General features: G+C 43.1%; 1 protein-coding gene across 3 annotated transcripts in view; it reads left to right on the plus strand.

The window, feature by feature from the left end:
- CD99L2 (CD99 molecule like 2) overlaps positions 1-23,041 on the plus strand; it is a 90,108-nt gene that overhangs the window by 30,866 nt on the left and 36,201 nt on the right. For all 3 annotated transcript variants that reach the window (XM_081792386.1, XM_081792388.1, XM_081792387.1), the window contains exon 2: positions 20,451-20,510. In XM_081792386.1, coding sequence (XP_081648512.1) covers positions 20,451-20,510 — 60 coding nt within the window. The remainder of the gene's footprint in view (positions 1-20,450; positions 20,511-23,041) is intronic.

Raw genomic sequence — 23,041 nt, forward strand, 5'->3', positions numbered from 1 at the left:
GATTTGTTTCTTTGACAAAGGTGCCAAGACAATTCAGTGAGTAGCGCTGTGTTGCAACATTTGTTGCTTGCTACCTGTGGGTCTGCTGGCTGCCTGTAGGTGCTAGGTGGGGATGAACATGGTCTGCAAAATGGCTGAGGTTCTTAATGGTGAGCATGCCCACTGCTGAGGTTGCCTTGGTTCGTGCTTTAAGGTGCACATGTGGGCTGCAAAGAAGCTTACGAAGCAGACAAATTGGATTCTGCTCCTGACACACAGGAAGCTTTCTTTGCACTCCAAACTGAGCGGGAAGGTTCTACAATGTAGACTTGCAGGATGCTTGTCATTTCCGATGGGCTTTTAGAAATTGCCTGTATCCTCAAAATCTGCACATCCCTCGCACGTTCCACCAGCTTGTGTACAAAGTAGTAAAAAAGGGAAAGTTCAGCTGCACAGCTGTGACTTTATTTTGCACAGTATTAAATAGCTTATTTGATTTATATTATTTCATAGAACTGGCTGATTGACAGATTTACTTGGCCAGATCAAGCACACACAGGCCTGGATATTGCTGTACAGCCCACGACACCTGTCTCCCAAACCTGGGGGCGGGGGGGGAATGTGTGTCTCCTTTTGAGGATTTGTGTTGAAGGGTGAGCCAGATTGATTGCCTGCTTCAATGATAAACTATCCCGGGGAGGAGGTTACGGAGGAGAATGTATTTATACCCACAGGCTGGCTCTTTCTATGTTTGACACTGCTACCCAGATTGCTTAGTCAGTGTTTACAGAGCACCACACCAGTGCCAGAGGCCATCAGGGCTTCATCCCTTAATTGTGTATACAGGTGTTGATAGAAGCAACAATCTGCCGCTGGGTATATCAGGGAAGGGAATTAGAGTAAGCCATTACTTGGAAATATGACATACATGAACAGGCTTATGGAGAAAAGTCCTATGAGTCGAAGGGAGGAAGGGGTTGAGGAAGAAGGTGGTGAGTGTGACAGGCAGATGAGACCTCCTGGCCAGTTTGGGCGTCAAGACAAAAGACATTTCCAGCAATCCAGCTTTTTAAGGTATGACCTTAAAAACACCTGCCTGGACCCTCAACCCAGGTGTTCCTGAGAGGGAAGAGGTTCCTAAGCTTGGTCAGCCTATCCTTTCTGGCTGAGAACCTCCGACTTCTACACTGGAGGTGCGTTTGCTGTCTTCTAAAGGATGGTTGATTAGGTGACGTTTCAGGTTGTGCCCAAAGTTAATATTGCTCTGAGATGGTTGACCTCACTTTTGTGAAGTTTGTTTTTAAGAAACCATCGCTTGCTGTTATTTTTTGAAATTTTTAACTGTGGCAAGAAAAAAACCCATAACCTGAAGTTTACCATCTGGTAAACTTTGTACCGTCCAGTAGTATTAAGCATATTCGCCTTGCAAAACTGAAACTCTACCCATTAAACAGTACGTCCCCGGTACCTGTCAACCACAATTCTACTTTGTGTCTAGGAATTCAGTTACTAGGGACCTCCTAGAAGTGGAATCACACAGTGTTTTTGTCCTTTTGTGACTGGCTAGTTTCACTGAGCATTATGTCCTCAAGATTCATCTGTGTTGTAATCACTTGCTGGTATTTTATTTCTTATTCTACTCCACATTGTCTAAGATTTTCAGAGTGGGCATACATTACCTGAAAACAGAGGCAGAGTACAAGAGGGGTGTGCAGAGAGAGGTAGGCAGGGGCCAGATCAAGCCTGGGCCTTGCAGGCCATAGTTGAGCATGTGAAATTTATATTCTGTAGCAAAGGGGGCCTCTGAGAGTTTTGAGCAGGGAAATGATGTGCTGTGATGTTTGTTTAAAAAAAAAAAAAGAAAAAGGGGTCTCCCCACCAGCTGTGTAGAGGATAGGTTAGGGTGGGGAGTAGACCTGTGCGGGCCATATGGGTGGCTCTTGCAGTCATCCAGGTAAGTGGGTGGACCAAGGGCATGTCGTAGTAGTGGAATTGACCGTTCATGATGGCATGGCTGTGAGCACGAGATGTCCAGGACATTGTGCAGGTTTCCAGATTGGACAATGGGTGGGCGGCTAGGTCATTCAGCCAAAGAGAGGAGGAACGCAGAAAAAGGTCTTGATTGGAGGGGCAGGTGCAGGTATTTGGTTTGGGGCATGTTGAATGTGAGGTGCCGTGAGGCCTTGAGGAGTGATGGGGGGGGAAGGAGTGTTTGGTTGTGAGGAGGAGGAGAGAGGGGTGGGGATGTACAGTCAAAAGAGGGTTTTCTAGTTTCAAAGGGGAGAGATGTGAGCATGTTTAAAAATAGACGGGATAATACTTCCCAACTTGATCTGCAGATTCAAGGCAAGTCCAGTCAAAATCCCAGCTGTTTCTTTTGTAGAAATTGACAAGGTGATCCCAAAATTTCTGGAGAAAGAACAGTCTTTTCAACAACTGGTTCAGGGACCACTCAAAATGGGTCTGAGATCCAAAGGTAAGCACTGACCGTGTAAAACTCCTGGAAGAAGAAAACACAGGAATGACTCTTCATGTCCTTGGTCAGGCAAAGCCTTTTTAAACGTGGCAGCAAAAGCCCCGGCGCAGAAAGGAAAACGAAGATAAATTGGGGGGGGGGCACTCCTGCACATCCCATATCTGATAAGGGACTCTATCTGGATTCTATAAAGAGCACTTACAACTCAACAATAAAGACAACCGAATTAGAAAACGGGGAAAGAATCCGAGTAGACCCTGAGAGCTGCTTCGGTTTCCCGACTGATCCAGAAACCAATTACCAGGTAAGCCCTTCGTTCAGATTGAGTGTTAGGTGTCTCTTTAATTGTCTTCCTCACTTGCAGGCACTCTCTTGTTAGAAAGTTCTCAAAACTTCGGTGCTTAGGGGAGGGATATCATAGGTTTTCCTCAGCAGAAAATTTGTTCACTGGTTTAAAGAATGAGTTGAAAGTGTTGGTTCCCTGCACATAGCTGGTCTTAGATTTCCAATTGAAGCACCTGCTAGAAGACTGTTTAATTTGAGGCGGTGAACTGAGCACTGTTATAGGACAAGGCCCTGTAGTCTGTGGGGGTATGCAGAAAGGCTCAAGGCCTGGTCCCTGTCTTTTTTTTTTTTAAATCTTTTTTTAATGTTTATTTTTGAGGGAGAGAGAGCACGTGTGTGTGCAAGTGTGGGGGAGGGGCAGAGAGAGAGGGAGACACAGAATCCGAAGCAGGCTCCAGGCTGTGAGCTGTCAGCACAGAGCCCAATGCGGGGCTCGAACCGACAAACCATGACATCATGACCTGAGCAGAAGTTGGAGGCTTAACTGACTGAGCCACCCAGTTGCCCCCCAGTCCCTGTGTTTAAAGAATTTACAGTCCACTATGAGCGTGACAGGTCCAGTTATAAGATGAAGCATGACCAATGCGATGAGTTTTACTCGGCAGAGGGGGCGGGCACCAGATGGGCTGCATGGAGGAAGTGCCCCTGAGGATGCTGATGAAGTCTACAGAAAGAGAAGGAGGTTAGGGTAAAGAGAGCAGTGGGCATGGAGGTAGGAAAGTACAGAGAATGGTTGGGTCTTGAATGATAGGCAAGGGGTTTGGAGTTGATTCTTTAGTCAATGGGGAGAAGTTGGTAGTTTTTGAATAACAACGGTGACCCAAGCAGGTCTTTGTATCACATTTTTTGGGCAGCAGAATGGAAAAAAAGACTGAAGCTAAGGAGGGCAGCTGGAAGGCTGTTATAATTGAAATGAGATGAGAAACTAAGGGAGTGACCACAGAAGTGGAGGTGATGGGATGGATATGAGATTATTGTGGTGGTAAAAGTCCTATAGCTCCTGCTATACAAAAGGGAGAAGCCAGAATCGGAAGGACAGGAAAGACAGAAGCTACTTGGGCATGTTTCTTTGGAGGAGCTGTGGAAATCTACTCTGAATCACATTGCCGGCAGGATTGGATTTCAGGAGAAGGGTCTGGGTTGGGGACCTGTAGAAGCTGCTGTGGGCTGGCACAGGTGGTAACACTGAAATCTTGATGGGCTGGTCAAGTGTAAACTCAGTTTCTACTTCCAAGCCTGCTCATGAACATGGATGGGGAAGTCCCTAGCTAATGCCGGACCTCATGATGTGATTGCTTTGCTTTGCCTTTGAAGTTAATTGGGTACATCAGGCTGTCTGTCCAGGCTGGCTCTTTAAGGGGCCATGATACAGTCCAGGCTTCACCCAGACACATCTGTATTACATAATGAACTGTCTTACAATGGGATTCTCTCGTTTTTGTTTAACCACATTGAAACAATCTCCCCTCCCCGCCAAAGTAAACCTTTTACTGGATTCTATCTCTAAAATGAGTGGGTTGGACTAGGTGATCCCTGAGGTCCTGTTCAACTATGCCTGGCTCTGATTTGGAAGTTTCCATCTATGCAACATCAACCAGAGATGTCTTCCCACCTCACTTAAGAAATTACATAGATATGGGTGGCTCAGTCAGTTACGCGTCCGACTTCGGCTCAGGTCAGGATCTCACGGTTTATGAGTTTGCTCCCCGCATCGGGCTCTGTGCTGACACCTCGGAGCCTGGAGCCTGCTTCAGATTCTGTGTGTCCCTTTCTCTCTGCCCCTTCCCTGCTCGCGCTCTCTCTCTCTCTCTCTCTCTCTCTCTCTCTCTCTCTCGCAAAACTAACACATTAAAAAAATCTTTTTACAAAAACAGAAATTAAGCATGTAGCCACTTTACATTTCTCTTGGCTTCAGGGGAAAGGAAATGCCACATACATTGTAAGTAGTCAAGAGCCTGTGGCTTAGAAGTGTTTGGGGATCACCTGTGATACTGTTGTGTCTTGATTTGCCAAGCTTATCTCACATCAATAGGATGTAAAGGTTCATCAGACACTAGGTGAGTTCAGATCAGAATGTGGCTTTCCTCTCTGCGTCTTTTAAGTTTTTGAACATTTTATTAAGCCTCTTCTATAAGCTATTTGCTTGTGTATTCTTTTTAAAATTTTTTAATGATTTGTTTTTGGGAGAGAGCGAGAGGGAGACACAGAATCCGAAGCAGACTCCAGGCTCTGGGCTGTCAGCACAGAGCCCGACATGGCACTTAAACACATGAACTGTGAGGTCATGACCTGAGCCGAAGCCAGACGCTTAACCAACCAAGCCACCCAGGCGCCCCTTACTCATGTATTTTTTGAGGGCCTCCTACTTAATAACCTGTTACTAGCTTCTGCTTTACTTAATGCCAAATATAATAATTATAGCTAATATTTGAGAGATTCCTGTATGTCAGCTACTGTGCTAATCACATCCTGTATAATGACGAATTTAACCTTCACAGCAGCTTACTGCAGTAGTCTAGCATTATCACCGTTTGACAGGAGGAAACTGAGGCACGGAGCCATCTCTTGCCCAAGATTTCTCTGCTGGTGAGTGGCAGAGCTGGAACGTCAGCACCCTGGCTGTTGGGTTCCAAAGCTGGTCACTAGGACTGATACCTTCATGTGTTGTGTTGGAACAGCCTTGGACTGGAGTTGGGCTCCAGTTTTTGATGTGACACCAGCAGTATCACTCTCAGCAAGGCATTTAGTATCTTGCACTGCTTCTTAGACACTGTGGCCCTAAGAGCAGTGTGCCTCTTGTCGTAGGGCTATCGTGAGACCCAAGCATCCTGGCACATCATGATGGCACTTTATTTGTCTGTGGTGGCTTTGTTTCGGGCATGTCACCCACCTTATTCCATTGGGAGATTGAGGAATCAGGTATGACACCTTCAATTACGTATGGGGAGTAGGTCACTTGTATGACATCAAGTGAATGCTCCAGGGCCCCTGATCTGTGAGTGACAGCACTGTTACAAGGCATAGTATCTTCGGGCTCCAGTGCTGTTTCTGTTTCTGCTACCAAATGATTAACTGCTGGGGTCCTCAGGTTCCTGCCTGATAAGGCATCTGATCTCTGAGGTCCTGGGGTACCCCCGTGCACAGCTGAATGCTGGGATGGCACCTGGACACAGCTACTGCATTTTATTGAGATGTGATTCACATAACTTAAAATTTACCATTTTAGGTTCAGTGGTTCTCAGCATACTCACCCCTATGTAACCCACATTCCCCCTTGCCCCCCACTTTGGCTGAGGAGTCCCTTAGCTCTCAGGTTTTACCTCTGTGGAAAAGGTTATCCTGGGGGCGCCTGGGTGGCTCAGTTGGTTAAGCGTCTGATTCTTGATTTTGGCTCAGGTCATGATCTCCTGGTTTGTGAGTTTGAGCCCCATGTTGGGCTATGTGCTGACAGTGTGAAGCCTGCTTGGGATTCACTTTCCGCCCCCTCCCTCTCTCTCTCCCCTCCTTCTCTCCCCTCCTTCTCTCCCCTCCTTCTCTCCCCTCCTTCTCTCCCCTCCTTCTCTCCCCTCCTTCTCTCCCCTCCTTCTCTCCCCTCCTTCTCTCCCCTCCTTCTCTCCCCTCCTTCTCTCCCCTCCTTCTCTCCCCTCCTTCTCTCCCCTCCTTCTCTCCCCTCCTTCTCTCCCCTCCTTCTCTCCCCTCCTTCTCTCCCCTCCTTCTCTCCCCTCCTTCTCTCCCCTCCTTCTCTCCCCTCCTTCTCTCCCCTCCTTCTCTCCCCTCCTTCTCTCCCCTCCTTCTCTCCCCTCCTTCTCTCCCCTCCTTCTCTCCCCTCCTTCTCTCCCCTCCTTCTCTCCCCTCCTTCTCTCCCCTCCTTCTCTCCCCTCCTTCTCTCCCCTCCTTCTCTCCCCTCCTTCTCTCCCCTCCTTCTCTCCCCTCCTTCTCTCCCCTCCTTCTCTCCCCTCCTTCTCTCCCCTCCTTCTCTCCCCTCCTTCTCTCCCCTCCTTCTCTCCCCTCCTTCTCTCCCCTCCTTCTCTCCCCTCCTTCTCTCCCCTCCTTCTCTCCCCTCCTTCTCTCCCCTCCTTCTCTCCCCTCCTTCTCTCCCCCCTTCTCTCCCCCCCTCTCTCCCCCCCTTCTCTCCCCCCCTCTCTCCCCCCCTCTCTCCCCCCCTCTCTCCCCCCCCCCCCCTCTCCCTCCCCTCTATCAAATTAACATAAAAAAAGGTTATCCTTGCAGGCATTCTAGACACCTTTGGTATTTCTCAGAACAGCCATCAGAGACATTTATGTTTCTGTGTGGAAAGGAGGAATGGGACTGTCCTAAATCGGCAACAAAACTAAACAAAACCCTCCTCCTTCCACCTTTTAAGTCAAGGTCCTTGCCAGGTACATAGGACACTTGGTTGCTTTCTGGAGATCTATGAAAGGATTTTTGGCCATGGCCCCTTGCTTTCCAGGTTCCCCCTTACATAGGTGCGTGGAGTGAAGTGTGCCCTGTGAGTACCCGAAATTAGCTATCTGGGTCGCATGTTGCAGATGTACTGATTGCGGTGGCTGTTGTGGGCTGAGATGCTGACCCCTGCCTTCTGGTGAATTGTTGCCTTCACATCACTGTTGTCCTCTCTGGGAATGCGTTAAATTTATTCATGAAACTAGTGGGAGCTCAGGTGGCAGTAGCTAAATCCATTTAGTAATCAGAATAAGAGCAAAACCATTTTCATGTCCCTTTGCAATGCTGCAGTGCTTAGCTAACCCAGAAGATATTAATTACTCAGCGTGCTTCGAGGTGTAAAAGCATAAATTTATCAAGACAGATGTGTTCGAATGTACATTGAGGCAACAGGAGTTAAAATGGTGCAAAAATTCACGGAAATCAGGGAGCAGCATAACTTAGCGTCTTAGTGGTTTGTTCTCACCCACTCTAGCACGAGGTGGGAGACAGATACCTACTTGTTTGTGTTGGGGTGGGGGGGGGGGCGGGAATTACTTTCACCAGAGACATTTGTAAACTTGACCATGCATGGGAATGAGTTTGTCGTGTAGATTTCCCACCAGCGTTTTTCAGGAATGTTTCTATGGTAGGCAGCAGGGAGGTATGAAGTTGTCTTTCTGACGTGCAGGTTTTCCTTTTATTACTCATAGCCCCAGCAGCCCCCTGCCAGGGTACAGGGGAAACACACCAGCTTGACATGCAGCCACATCCGATATGAGGTCTTTATCATATCAAGGTGGAGCATCCTTAGTCCGTGGCTCATTTCAGGTTACATCAACCTGTGCCCCCAACCCCTCCATGAGTAGGCTCTGTCTATAGAGACTGATTTTAGTCTTCTTCCTGAACCCAGGTGCTCGAGGGGCTTATGCCACAGTCCCACTTCCTGGGTTACGGTTTGACCCCTCAGGTCCAAATTTGATTCTGGCCTGTCTTCTAGTGGGTCTTCCCTGCACTTTGTTACCGGCCTTACTGTCGACCAAGTCCGTTTCCCCCTGGAGAAGTGGCTCCACTGTCCTGGAGTTGTGGAACAGAGGCAGGTGCCGGCCCCCATGCCAGCCAGGGTGTTGTCCTGGCTCTCTTGGACAAACTGAAGTATAGCACGGGTATTCATGGGAGCTCCGTTCAGACAGACAAATGGAAAATGCTGAGATGACACATCATGATTTAGTAGGCTCAGAAGTCCGTTGTGTGCTTTTTCATGCACAGGAAAGGGTCAAGATTTTAAAATCTGAAAACCGAAGCCATTTAAGTATTATTCACTTACAGTTTGTACTGAACCCTTCCCCTCCCCAGCGCTGCCCCCCCCCCCCGCCTGCAAAAAAAAAAAAAAAAAAAGCTGCTTATGCATGAAAAGGAAAAAGGTAGAAGAGCAGCTATGCTTAGAGCGCAGGGGCCAGGTGTCCCTGGACACCTGACGGGTGCTCCTCTCCCTGGCTGAGCTGTGATGGCATCTGAGATCTTGGGCAGCCAGGGCTCCAGGCTGCCTCTGCAGTTCTTAACTCAGCAGGGAGCAGACACGTTCCTCTGCAGACAGGAGTTTACTCTTGGCATGAGACCCAAATGGATTTGTCACAAAGTAATAGCAGAGACTATCTACTGGTAATTCCGTGTGAACAGATCAAAGGTATTCCCGCCGCAAGCAGTCGGAGTTTGGAAAATCACGGTGAACGTGCCTGTCGGGTGTGCCTCCTTGCTCTCCGGCCCGTGTTTGGCGTTGGCATACAGCTGACCAAGTCCGAGGCCCTGCTTCGAGCAGCTCCCTGTCTGGAGCAGCACTGTCCAGCGGAACTTTAGGTGATGATGGGAATGTTCTCTGGCACTGTCCTGACACAGTAGCCGCCAGCCACACGTGACTTTTGAGCACTTGGAATGTGACTTGTGTGGCTAAGGAACTGCAACTTACAGTTTTTACTGAATTTTCATTTTATTTTATTTTATTAATGTTTATTTATTTTTGAGATACAGAGAGACACAGAGGGGCAGAGAGAGAGGGAGGGAGAGAGAAAGACACAGAATCTGAAGAGGCTCCAGGCTCTGAGCTGTCAGCACAGAGCCCAACGTGGGGGTCGAACTCACAAGCCGTGAGATCATGACCCGAGCCCAAGTCGGACACCCAACCGACTGAGCCACCCAGGAGCCCCTGAATTTTCATTTTAATTGACACAGCCACATGTGGCTAGTAGCTGCCATGTTGACTGGAAAGGACAAACACAAACAACCGGGATGGGTGTGCCTTCGGCTTGAACTCAGTGGAACAGGTCGGGGGACAACAGAGGAGGGAGTGATTAATTAAATCAAAATGAAAAGCTACTACCGGGGCACATCAGGTGGGTCTCCCTTGGGCATCAGGCATTTAAATGAGGGCTTTGGCAGGTGCTGGATCCCAGCCAGTGCATGCTGGAATTCTCTAACAAGGACCTGCAGTGCCTTCTTTTACAGTCCTCATTAAAATGCACCCTTAGCTTTAGACACCAGTCACAGTGGCCATATGAGGTCAAGTTTGTTTCCTCCCAAAGGGACAAAACCTATTTTAGGACAGACACAAGCTGCTGGGGTGTCCGTGGGTAGAACTGGCAATCTGCTTCTCAAATGGATCTTTTTAAGGGCAAGTACAAGTCCATGGGTAACATTTCCAAAATTCTGCCTAATGTGAACAGACATTTGCAGACAGGTGGTACCAGCTCACTACATGCCTTTTCCATTAAATGAAATTCTTTGTGGTCTTCTGCAGTGGAACGAGGCAACTTAATACCCCCCCACCACCATAAGGTGATTTGGGGCTTGTAAATTGAGCCTGAGATGAATCAGCTACTTTTTAATGTCTATTTACACCCAAACTGAGTTGTTCTACATTGCATACAAAAGACCTAGAACACTACCCTATTTTAGAGCATTCGAGGTATGATCTCTCTCATGAGAATATTTGTTCCCTTCTTGATTTTAACAGCTGTGCTTGATTGTAGACTCTGAAGAAGTCTTAATTAGCTCCAGATGTAGGTTGATGCTGAGTGGTTCTGTCCACAAATGGTTTAAGTCCACTGAATCCAAGGTCAATGAGGGCTTAATAAATACTGCAAAATTATGTTCTGTTGCTCTTAACTCTTGATGACGTATAGCAGGATATATCAGCAAACAGTGGGGGAATGGCTCAGGCCAAAAACATATTATTACTTGTGCAAGATGTTAATTGGATGACTGAACGTAGGCTTGCAATTTTGGGGTTTTGAAGGAAGACCCAGTAAAATGATTGGCTTATGATTTGGGAGGGGTTGATCCAGAACTTTTAAATTATTATGATAAGAGAAATACTTGTGCCTGATTAAAAACAAATCCGAGAAGCATTTAAATTAATAATCAACATTCCTTCTCCCTGACCCCTAATCATGTGTAAGTTTCCAGAAAATTTATATGGATATAGACATACACACAAATGGAAAACTACTTGCTTTATTTAATACTGTATCTTGGAGCTCTCTCCCATGTCAGTGTGTATGCTCATGCTGTTCTTTTCTTTTTAATAGACTTCATTTTTTATAGCAGTTTTATGTTCACAGCAATATTGAACAGAAGGTAGAGTTTTTCCATGTACCTCCTGCCCAAACACATGCACAGGTCCCTTCTCAACACCGCCCACCAAAGTGGTACATTAGTTAGAATTGATTAACTTATACTGACATTCTATTATTGCCCCAAGTCCATACTTCAGGGTGCACTCTTGGTGTTGTATATTCTGTGGGTTTTTACAAACTGACAGTGATGTGTACCCACCATCAGAGTATCCTATGGAATATTTTCACTGCGTTCCAGCTGTGTGTGCATCCACCCCAACCTCTGGCAACAATGATCCTTTTGTTGTCTCCACAGTTTTGTCTTTCCAGAATGTCATAGGGTTGGAATCCTACACTTTGTCAGTTTTACAATGGGCTTCTTTCATTTAATAATATGCATTAAGGGTTCCTCTGTCTTTTCATGGCTTGATAGCTTTTTTTTTTCTTTTTAGCATGAAAGAATATTCCATTGTCTGGATGTACCACAGTTTGTTTATCCATTCACCCTACTGAAGGAATCTTGGTTGCTTCCGCATTTTGACAATTCTGAATAAAGAAATTATAAGCATCTGTATGCAGATTTTTGTGTGGACATAGGTTTTTTTAATTCCTTTCGGTAAACACTAAGGAGTACAGGTGCTGGATTGTATGGTGTATCTGTTTAGTTTTGTTAGAAACTATCAAACCGTCTTCCAACGTGGCTGCACCATTTTGCATTCCCACCAGTAATTGAGATTTTTTTTGTGTTCTGCATCCTTGCCAGTGCTTGGTGGTATCTGCAATTTCGGCCATCCTCAGAGGTTATGTTAGTTTCAGGTATACATTATAATGATTCCACAACTCTGTATATTACATGCTCATAACGATAGGTGTGATAAGTGTGCTCTTCATCCCCCCCATCTATTTCACCCATCCCCCATCCCCCACCCCCACTGTCTGGCAACCACCAGTTCTCTATATTTAAGACTCTGCTTGTTTTGTTTGTGTCTTTTTTTTTTCATTTGTTTTGTTTCTTAAAGTCCGAGAAAGACAGATACCATATGTTTTCACTCATATGTGGATCTTGAGAAACTTAACAGAAGACCACGGGGGAGGCGAAGGGGGGAAAAAAAGTTACAGAGAGGGAGGGAGCCAAACCATAAGAGACTCTTAAGGACTGAGAACAAACTGAGGGTTGATGAGGGGTGGGAGAGAGAGGAAAGTAGGTGATGGGCAGGGAGGAGGGCACCTGTTGGGATGAGCACTGGGTGTTGTATGGAAACCCATTTGACAATAAATTCTAAATAAAATAAGTGAAAAAATAAAGTTGACTTGGTTCCATTGGAAAAAAAATTCCACATGAGTGAAATCATATGGTATTTGTCTTTCTCTGACTTCTTTCACTTAGCATTATGTTCTTTAGGCCATCCATTTTGTTGCAAATGGCAAGATCTCATTCTTTTTTATGGCTAAGTAGTAGCTCATTGTTTTAATTTGAATTTCACTGATGACCAAGATGTGGAGCATACTTTCACATATATAGTTGCCATCTGTGTGTCTTTGGTGAAGTATCTGTTAAGTTTTTTTGGCCCATTTTTTTCCCTTTGGTCAGCTGTTGTTTGTGTATAGCTTTAGAAACACCCTAGGGCACCTGTGTGGCTCAGTCTGTTAAGCGTCCAACTTCGGCTCAGGACATGACCTCACGGTCTGTGGGTTCGAGCCCCGCATAGGGCTCTGTGCTGACAGCTCAGAGCCTGGAGCCTGCTTTGGATATTGTGTCTCCCTTTTTCTCTGCCCCTCCTCTGCTTGTGCTCTCTCATGTGGTTAATCTCTCTTTTTCCTTATCTCTTTTTTCCAGAATTATTGAGATATAATTGATATTACACTGTATAAATTTAAGATACAATGTGATGACTTGATACATGTGTATATTGTGAACTGATTACCATGGTAAGATCATTTAAACCCCCATCACCTTACATAATTACCATTGTTTTGTGCATATGGTGAGAACATTTAAGATCTACCCTCCTAGCAATCTTCAAGTATATGATACAGTATTGTTCACTATAGTCACTATACTGTACATTAGATCTCCAGAGCTTATTTACGTATAACTGGAAGTCTATACCCTTTAAATTTTTTTTTTAATATTTATTTATTTTTGAGAGAGAGAGCGTGCGAGCAAGCAGGGGAGGGATAGAGAGGGAGACACAGAAACTGAAGCAGGCTCCAGACTCTGAGCTGTCAGCACAGAGCCCGACGTGGGGCTGAAACCCACAAACTGCAAGATCCTGACCTGAGCCGAAGTCAGATGCTTAACTCACTGAGCCACCCAGGCGCCCTTTGAGAGTCTATACCCTTTGACCAACATCTCCCCATCTCCACTGCCTCCAGGTCCCTGGAAACCGCCATTCTTCTCTGTCAATTTGACTAGTCTACATAGCCTATCTAAATGGGGTCACACAGTATTTCTTTTTCTCTGTCTTATTTCACATAGTATTAATGCTCTCAAGGTCCATACATTTTTTTCTTGAAAAGGTAGAATTTCCATTTTTTTATGGCTGAGTGATATTCTTTGTGTGTGTGTGTGTGTGTGTGTGTGTATCTTGATCTTTATCCATTTATCCATCAACGGTGGACACGTAGGTAGTTTCCATGTTTGGCTATTGTAAGTAATGCTGCAATGACTATGGGGGTGCAGAGACCTCTTTGAGATCCTGATTCCCTTTGTTGAGGATGACCCATACTGTTTCCCATAGTGTAGTAGCTGCACCAATTTACTTTCCCACAGACAGTACACAAGGGTGCCCTTTTCTCCACATCCTCGTCAACACTTACCTTGTCTTTTTCATTTTAGCCATTCTAACAGGCGTGAGGTGATACCTCACTGCAGTTTTGATTTGCATTTCTCTGATAATTAGTGATACTGAGCATCTTTTCATGGTCCGGTGAGCCATCTGGATGTCTTCTTTGGGAAAGTGTCTATTCAGATTCACCTAACTGGGCCTTATGTGGGTGTGGGGGATGACTAGGCACCAGAGGCACCTGGGGGGTGGGCCACATTTTCATCGGGTTGTTTGTTATTAAGTTGTAAGCATTCCTTGTATATTTTGGGTAACAGTTTTTTGTTATTGTTGCTTTGGTTTTTTTTTTTTTTTTTTTTTTTTTTTATCAGATGTGTCTTTTGCAAATCTTTTCTCCAGCCTATGGCCTGTCTTTTCATTCTCTGGACAGTGTTTTTCACAGAGCAGAAGTTGTTAATTTTAATGAAGTCCAGCTTAAGTTTTTCTATGGATCATGCTTTTGGTGTTACATCTCAACAGTCATTGCCAAACTCAAGGCATCTAGGTTTTCTACTATGTTGCTTCTAGGAGTTTTATCATTTTGTGTTTTATATTTAAGTCTGTAATCCACTGGAGTTAATGTTTGTGAAGGATGTAAAGTCTTTGTCTAGATTCTTTTTTTTTTTTTTTTTTTTTGGAGGTGGTTGTCCCAGCTCCATTTGTTGAAGAGACTGTCTTTTCTCCACTGTGTTGCTTTTTCTCCATTGTCAAATATGAGCTGACTGTATTTATGTGGGTCTGTTTCTGGGCTCTCTATTCTGTTCCATTGATCTGTTTGTCTCTCTTTTTCCTAATACACACTATCTTGATTACCATAACTTTAAATTTTTTCTTTTTAACGTTTATTTATTTTTGAGACAATGTGAGAGACAAAGTGCAAGCAGCGGAGGGGCAGAGAGAGAGAGGAAGACACAGAATCTGAAGCAGGCTTCAGGCTCTGAGCTATCAGCCCAGAGCCTGACACGGGGCTCGAACTCACGAACCATGAGATCATGACCTGAGCAGAAGTCGGACGCTTAACCAACAGAGCCACTCAGGCGCCCCTACCATAACTTTATAGTAGGTCCTGAAGTTGGCTAGCATCAGTCCTCCAACCTCATTCTTTTCCTTCAATATTGTATTGGCTATTTTGGGTCTTTGTGCTCTCCATATAACTTGTTAAAAGTTTATTTTTGAGACAGAGCATGAGTGGGGGAGGGAAGAGAGAGAGAGAGAAGCAGACGGAATCCCAAGCAGGCTCTGTCCTGTCAGCACAGAGCCCAATGTGGGGCTCAAACTCATGTGAGATCATGACCTGAGCTGAAACCAAGAGTTGGACGCTTAACTGAGCCACCCAGGCACCCCTCCATATAAACTTTTGAATCCGTTTCTCGGTATCTACAAAATAACTTGCTGACATTTTGATTGTGATTGCATTGAATCTATAAATCAAGTTGGGAAGAACTGACATGTTGACAGCATTGAGTCTTCCTATCTATGAACTTAGAATATCTCTACATTTACTTAGTCCTTTGATTTCTTTCATCACAGTTTTGTAGCTTTCTTCATCTAGATCTTAGGCTTTTTTCTTTCTTTCTCTTTCTTTCTTTCTTTCTTTCTTTCTTTCTTTCTTTCTTTCTTTCTTTCTTTCTTGTTAGATCTATACCAGGATTTCTTTTTCGGGGCTGCTAATGATGCTTTTTAAATTTCAAACTCCACTTGTTCATTACTGATATATAGGAAAAGGATTGACCTTGCCTCCCCCAACCTTGCTGTCGTCACTTATTAGTTCCAGGAGTTTAAAGAGTTTTTTGCATTTGTGAATCCTTTTGGATTATCTGCATAGATGATCATGTTCTCTGTGAACAAAGAGTTTTTATTTCTTCTTTCCCAATCAGGATCGCTCGATCGATCTCTTTCTTGTTGCAGTAGCTAGGACTTCCACTATGATATTGAAGAGCAGTAGGGAGAGGGGACATCATTGCCTTGTTTCTGATCTTGGAAGGAAAGCTTTAGTCTCACCATCAAATATGGTGTTAGCTATAGGTTTTTTTGTAGATACTCTTTCAAGTTGAGGAAGTTCCCTTCTATTCCTAGTTTACTGAGAGCATCCCATTCTTTTAAACAGCAATGTAACGTTTCATTGTATTGAACTACGTTTTGTTTAATTCTTCTTCTTTGATGGACACTTGGTCTGTGTCCATTTCTTGTTGGTATTTTAGGCAGTACTGTTTTGTACAACCTTGCACATACCCCTTTGGACACATGTGCAAGTATTTTTCTGTAACAGGTACCTAAAAGTGCAATTGCTGGGTTGAGATATACGTATTTAAATAATTTTAATTTTTTAAATGTTGAAATAATTACAAACCTACAAGAAACTTGCAAGTATAAGGAGGTTCTCCCCACCCCCACAATCACCTGAGAGTAAGTTGCTTACCTGATACACCATCACCCTCCCCCTAGTCACCCCCCCCCCACCCCCACCCCGCACATCTGCAATATACCTTTAGGGAGCATTTTCTTTTTTTTTTTATTATGAAATTTATTGTCAAATCCGTTTCCATACAACACCCAGTGCTCATCCCAACAGGTGCCCTCCTCAATACCCATCACCCACCCACCCCTCCCTCCCACCCCCCATAAACCCTCAGTTTGTTCTCAGTTTTTAGGAGTCTCTTATGTTTTGGCTCCCTCCATCTCTAACCATTTTTTTTTTCCTTCCCCTCCCCCATGGTCTTCTGTTAGGTTTCTCAGGATCCATACAGGAGTGAAAACATATGGAATCTGTCCTTCTCTGTATGACTTTTTTCACTTAGCATAACACTGTCCAGTTCCATCCACATTGCTACAAAAGGCCAGATTTCATTCTTCTCATTGCCAAGTAGTATTCCATTGTGTATACAAATCACAACTTCTTTATCCATTTGTCAGTTGATGGACATTTAGGCTCTTTCCATAACTTGGCTATTGTTGAGAGGGCTGCTATACACATTGGGGTACAAGTGCCCCTATGCATCAACACTCCTGTATCCCTTGGGTAAATTCCTAGCAGTGCTACTGCTGGGTCATAGCGTAGGTCTATTTTTCATTTTTTGAGGAACCTCCACACTGTTTTCCAGAGCGGCTGCACCAGTTTGCATTCCCACCAACAGTGCAAGAGGGTTCCCGTTTCTCCACATCCTCTCCAGCATCTATAGTCTCCTGTTTTGTTCATTTTAGCCACTCTGACTGGCGTGAGGTGATATCTGAGTGTGGTTTTGATTTGTATTACCCTGATGAGGAGCGACATTGAGCATCTTTTCATGTGCCTGTTGGCCATCTGGGTGTCTTCTTTAGAGAAGTGTCTATTCATGTTTTCTGCCCATTTCTTCACTGGATTATTTGTTTTTCGGGTGTGGAGTTTGAAAGAATATCCAATGGAAAAAAGACAGTCTCTTTAACAAATGGTGCTGGGAGAACTGGACAGCAACATGCAGAAGGATGAAACTATACCACTTTCACCATTCACAAAAACAAACTCAAAATGGATAAAGAACCTGAATGTGAGACAGGAAACCATCAAAACCCTAGAGGAGAAAGCAGGGAAAAAACCTCTCTGACCTCAGCCGCAGCAATTTCTTACTTGACACATCCCCAAAGTCAAGGGAATTAAAAGCAAAAATGAACTATTGGGACCTCATGAAGATAAAAAGCTTCTGCACAGCAAAGGAAACAATCAACAAAACTAAAAGGCAGCCAAGGAATGGGAAAAGATACTTTCAAATGACATATTGGACAAAGGGCTAGTATCCAAAATCTATAAAGAGGGAGCATTTTCTTCAAGCAAGGACATCCTTTTATATATTCTCAGTGTAACTATCTGAGTCAGAAAATTAATGTTGATACCTTACTGCCACCTAATCCTCAGACCTAATGCAAGTTTCACCGTTGTCACTGTAATGTCTAATACAAGGAATTCTGATTTACTGTCCACCTAGATTTCCCAGTTGTACCACATTGGCACTGGTGTGTGTAGGTGTCTCTAAATATTTTTTCAGAATCACTTCAGAATCAGTGGCAAGCAGGCCGCTCATTAACTCTTAATACTTCAGTGTGCATTTCCTAAAAACAAAGATACCTTCTTCCCTGACCACAGTAAATCCATGAAGATGGGGAAATTGACAGTGATCCAGTATTACCACCTGGTCAACAGACCTCTTTCAAATTTCACTAAGTGTCCCAATAATGCCTCTTATGCATTCAGGATCCAGTCCAGGATCACCTGTTGGATTTAGCTGTCACAATTTCCTTGATCTCAGGGATTGCTGTTCAGTGCTGAAAGCTATTGGCTCATGTTTTGTCCATTTTATAGTGTTCACAGTGGGAGAGCTAATCTTATGCCAATTACTCCGTCATAGAAAGAAGCAAAAGTCTACTCCAGAATTTTAGAAGCTAGGTTACTAAGTGTCATAATTTTTATTTTCTTGGTGGATTATATGCTTTATAAAATATTGGCCTTTTCTTATTTAGATGTTGGGGTCTTAAATTTTATCGTCATATTAATATTGCCACATCTGCTTTCTTCTTGTTAACATTTACCAGTGTATATTTCTGTTATATATATTTTGTGTGTGTGATTATGTTGTTTTATGTGTATATTTTGTCAACAGCATATAGTTATATTCCATTTATCTTTGGATAGGAGATTTACCCTCTTTATACTCATTTTTTTTTTTTACTGATAGGATTGTACATATTCTTGTGTTAAGGTTCATATTTTCTGTTTAACTGGTTTCTTTTTTCTGTTTGGTGACTTTCGTTGGATTTATTTTTAGCTGTTGGTGTTGACCTTTTTTTTTTTTTTTTCCTTAAATGAGGTAGACGTTCTGTATCCTATATGTCTTCTTTTAGTGGTTACCCTTAATTCTTTTGCTATGGGAAATGGATTTTTAAAAATAAGACACGTTTTTAGAACAGTTTCAGATTTATAATGCAAAGCTTGTAAAGACACTTCTCATATGCTTCACATTCGGTTTCCCCTATTTTTAACATTTTACATTAGTGTGGTGTATTTTTCACAATTAATGAACCAATATTGATATACTATTATTAACTAAAGTCCCTACTCTATTCAGATTTCCTTTGTTTTAACCTGAAGTCCCTAGTTTTGTTCCAGGATCCAATCCAGGATACCAGTGACCTTCCATCATTATATCTCCTTAGGCTCTTCAGGCTGTGCTGGGTTCTCAGATTTTGTTTTGTTTTTGATGACCTTGGTTTTGAGTGCTGGTCACATATTTTGTAGGATGCCCATCAATTGGAATTTGTCTCATGTTTTTCTCATGATTATACTCGGGTTATGGGCATTTGAGAGGAAGACCACACATGTATGGTGCTTGTCTCATCCCACAATATCAAGGGTATATACTATCAGCATGACCCATCACTGTTGATGTTAACCTTGATCTGATGTAGTACTTCTTAGATTTCTCCACTGTAGAGTTACTCTCTCCTCCTACCTACCTTCTCATATTGTAATCCTTGGAAGGAAGTCAACACTTATGGAGTGGAGAGTTATGCTTCATCTCCTTGAGCTAGAAATACCTACATAAATTAATTTGAATTCTTCTGTTTTATCCCTTTTATGTATTCATGTGTTTATATCAACATGGACAAATGGATATTTTATACTTTGTATTATAATCTAATACTACTTTATTGATTAAATTGTTCCAGCTTTAGCTGTTGGGAGCTCTTTCAGCTGGCCCTGTGCCTCATTGACATATACCCATCAATATCAATATTTTAAAAAATACTTCCTGGAACTATAAGATGCTTCAGACTCCTATATTTCTTGTTCCAATCCTAGAACCTGCCATTTCTCCAAGGAGATCTGTTTTTCTTTAACTGGAGAATGGTATTTAGAAACCACGATCTGGGTGCTAGGTGTGCTTATTGCTACTGGGGTGTTACTGCTTCCAGGCCCTCTCAGGTCACAGAGCAGAGGTGTATGTCCGCATACTAGCCCATGTTTATATACACACGTGTCTATAAGTATTTCTATATGTAACCATCTGTATGTATGTTAAGCTAAACATGATTCATACTGAGGTCTCCAACTCTAATCCATTATCACATAGGTCGTTTTAGCCTTCTCTTATCTGTAACCTCTATCTGAAACAGTGAGAAGCCTGGCTTCTACAGTTCACCACCCATTTACCGATGTGTTCAGTTCCAGTATACATGCATGGTAGTTTGAGAATTGATAATGTATATACCCCTGTAGGAAACTACATGCCCATCAGAGGGAATGATAACTGTCAAATTCAATAGCAGGCATAATTGGGCAGATGGGTCCACCTCTGAGAACAGATTCTCTCGTTAAAAGCTTTTCCATAGAGCCTTTTAAGTTATGTATAATCAGAGCTACTAGATATGGATGCTGGGGTCAGGGGGGATGATACGCTGAGTTGACAGTGGAATGGGATGAAAGAACCTGGCACATATCGATGGAACTTTGGACTCCAGTATTCCTCATTGCAAAAGTCCTACATACCATGGAGAAGGCTTTTTGTAAGATTGTACTTCACGTTCTGTACAGTTGAGCCTTCAGCCTTCTAGTGGACTGAAGGTGGTTGTTTTTTTGTTTTTGGTGAGGGTAAGTTGTTTGTAGAAGGTTATCAACTAAATATATCTTTGGGTGGCTTCCACTGATTTCCTTTTCTTGTGTTACCTTCGTGACACTGTATCTAAAGGGAAGTAACCATTATAAGTACTATTTTGTTTTACGCAAAAATAGTTAAATCTTTTTTTTTTTTTTTTAATTTATAGGATCTGGGGACTCTGATTTACGTCTGGAGGATGCATTTGAAGAAACTTCCTCAGTAAAGCGTGAGTAGTAAATCAGACTATTAAACAGCAAACAATAATGATTAGTATACACCACCCGCTCAGGAGACACACTCAAGGAAAACAGTAGGTGGCCTATATTGATCAGATAAAATATGGGTGTCATAAATTGCATTATTTAAGACAAAATCTGAATGTTTAACATCATTTGTTTCCTTTGCAAAGAATACCAAACAATGTAATAGCTGAGACAGCATTTTCTTCGGCAGCAGCCTCAGAAGACTGCCTTTCCCTAGCTCAAGAAGAGGTACTTTGAAGTGAATAAGAGATTTGTTTCTCCTCCTAGATTTTTTTATGACTTTTCTTAAAATGGCGTCTATATGTAATCTCTCAAATGCTAAGCTTTGTCATCAGTTTCTCTTTAGTTTTTTTTGAAAAAAATAAACCATTTAAAAAAATATGTGAATGTTAGAAAGTGAAGCTGAGATTTTGTGTGATCTTTCCCCATCCTGCTAACATACACTCCCATCCCAGGAGGGAGCTGCTGAAGTGAGTTTGGATCTGCTGGTCCCAAATGATTTTTTGTGCTGTTACATACATCTATACACATAGATTGTTCGGTGTTGTTGTTGGTTTTTTTTGTTTTTTTGTTTTTTTTTTTTGCTTTATATAACACGTGTAGAGCTTTTTAATTTAGTTACATGTGTGTTATTGCACAACCTTTTTTATTTAATATATATTGAAGACCTGAATGAATATATCTATCTGTATTAATTTCCTACAGCTGCTGTAACAAAGTACCGCAAACTGGCAGGCTTAAAAACCAGAAATGTATTCTCTAACAGTTCTGGAGGCCCAAAGTCCAAAATCAAGGTATCGGCAGGACCACACTTCCTCTGAAGGCCCTGGGGCAGAAAGCTTCCTCACGTAGCCCTGCTTGTGGTGGCTTGTAGCTGTGAGACTCCAGTCTGTGTGTCCATCTCAACAGGGCCTTCTCTTTTGTGGGGTGTCGTCTTCCCTTCTGTCTCTTACAAGGAGACTTTTTGTTGGATTTAGAACCCACCTGGATAATCCTGAATGATCTCATCTCAAGATCCTTAACTTAATTACATCTGCAAAGACTGTTTTTCCATTTAAGGTCACATTTATGGCTTCTGGGGATTAGGACTCTGCTGTATATTTTTGGGGCCACCGTTCAACCTATATCATCTATATATCTTCATCTTTATATCTGTCCTTCAGATTTAAACTTGTGTTTCGTGGAGCTGGCATTCCAGTGGTGTGGCTTTGGCCATGGCCCATGATGCCATTTCCTTACTGACAGATGATGTGATTTGTTTTTATTTTGCATAATTACAAATAGGGCTTCAGTGAACAGTCTTGTCCATATCCCTTGTGCACGAGTTCAATGGAACTACCAGGTCGAAGGGTATACGTATTTTATATTTTAATAGATTCTGCCAGAATGTTTCCAAAATGAATGTTTCATTATATATTCACTGAACACTGTTGAGTTCCTTTTCTCCCAGATCCGCACATCACCAGGACCACGTTACCTATCCAAGGCATTTTACCAATATGATGGACAAAATATCTTCTTGCTTATTAAGCATTTCTCTAATTATAGTAAGATGGAGCATCATGCCATAGATTTACTGGCCATTTGTATTTTCCTCTTTGGTGAATTGTCTGTTCCTATCTTTTCCCCATTTTCTTGCTGGTTTGCTTGTCTTTTTTATGGGTTTGTGGGCTCTCTGTATATTCTGGATGGTGAAAGGGAGGGGCTCTGGAGCCAGACTTCCTGCGTCTGAACCCTGCCTCTGCCACTTATTGTCACCGTGGGTGAGTTACCTGACTTCTCTGTGCCTCTGTTTCCTCGTCTGTTACGTGAGGTTAATAACGAGCCCTACCTACTAGGATTATTGTAAGGATTAGATGCGATGGCCCATGTGAAGCACTCAGCACAGGACTGGTATGAGGTGAGGGCTCAGTAAGCTCAGTGGAATAGAATTGAGAGCCTAGAAATAAACCATTCTGTCTATGGCCAGTTGACTTTTGACAAAGATGCCAAGATTGTTCAATGGGAGAAGAATAAGCTCTTTAATAAATGGTGCTGGGAAGACTGGATATCCACATGCAAAAGCATGAAGTTGGACCCCTGCCTCACGCCTTATACAAAAACTAACTCAAAATGGATCATAAACCTGAAACTACAAATCTCTTAGAAGTTCATTTTCATGTATGGTGTGAGGGAAGAGCTTAGGGCATTCTCGGGTCTTTCCTGAGTATGCACACAGTTCTGTCCATCCAGGTGGCCTTTTGGATTCCCAGGAAAATAAATATACTTAGTTTATTAGCAATGATGGCTTTCATGAAGTCATTTAACATCTTCCAAAATAAATATGACCAAAAATTAACAAACCCCAAATAAATATAAGTATAAAGATCCCCAGTTAGGAAATTGTTCTTTTCCTGATGGGAGACCTTTTACTATTTACATCCCTTTCTCAGTTGTGTACCTGCCAATCCGATCTCCATCACCTATGAGCCAGTGTGTCAGGGACCCATAGGAC

This window comes from Panthera onca, chromosome X (assembly GCF_046562875.1).
Source record: "Panthera onca isolate mPanOnc1 chromosome X, mPanOnc1 haplotype 2, whole genome shotgun sequence".
NCBI classification, from domain to species: domain Eukaryota; kingdom Metazoa; phylum Chordata; class Mammalia; order Carnivora; family Felidae; genus Panthera; species Panthera onca.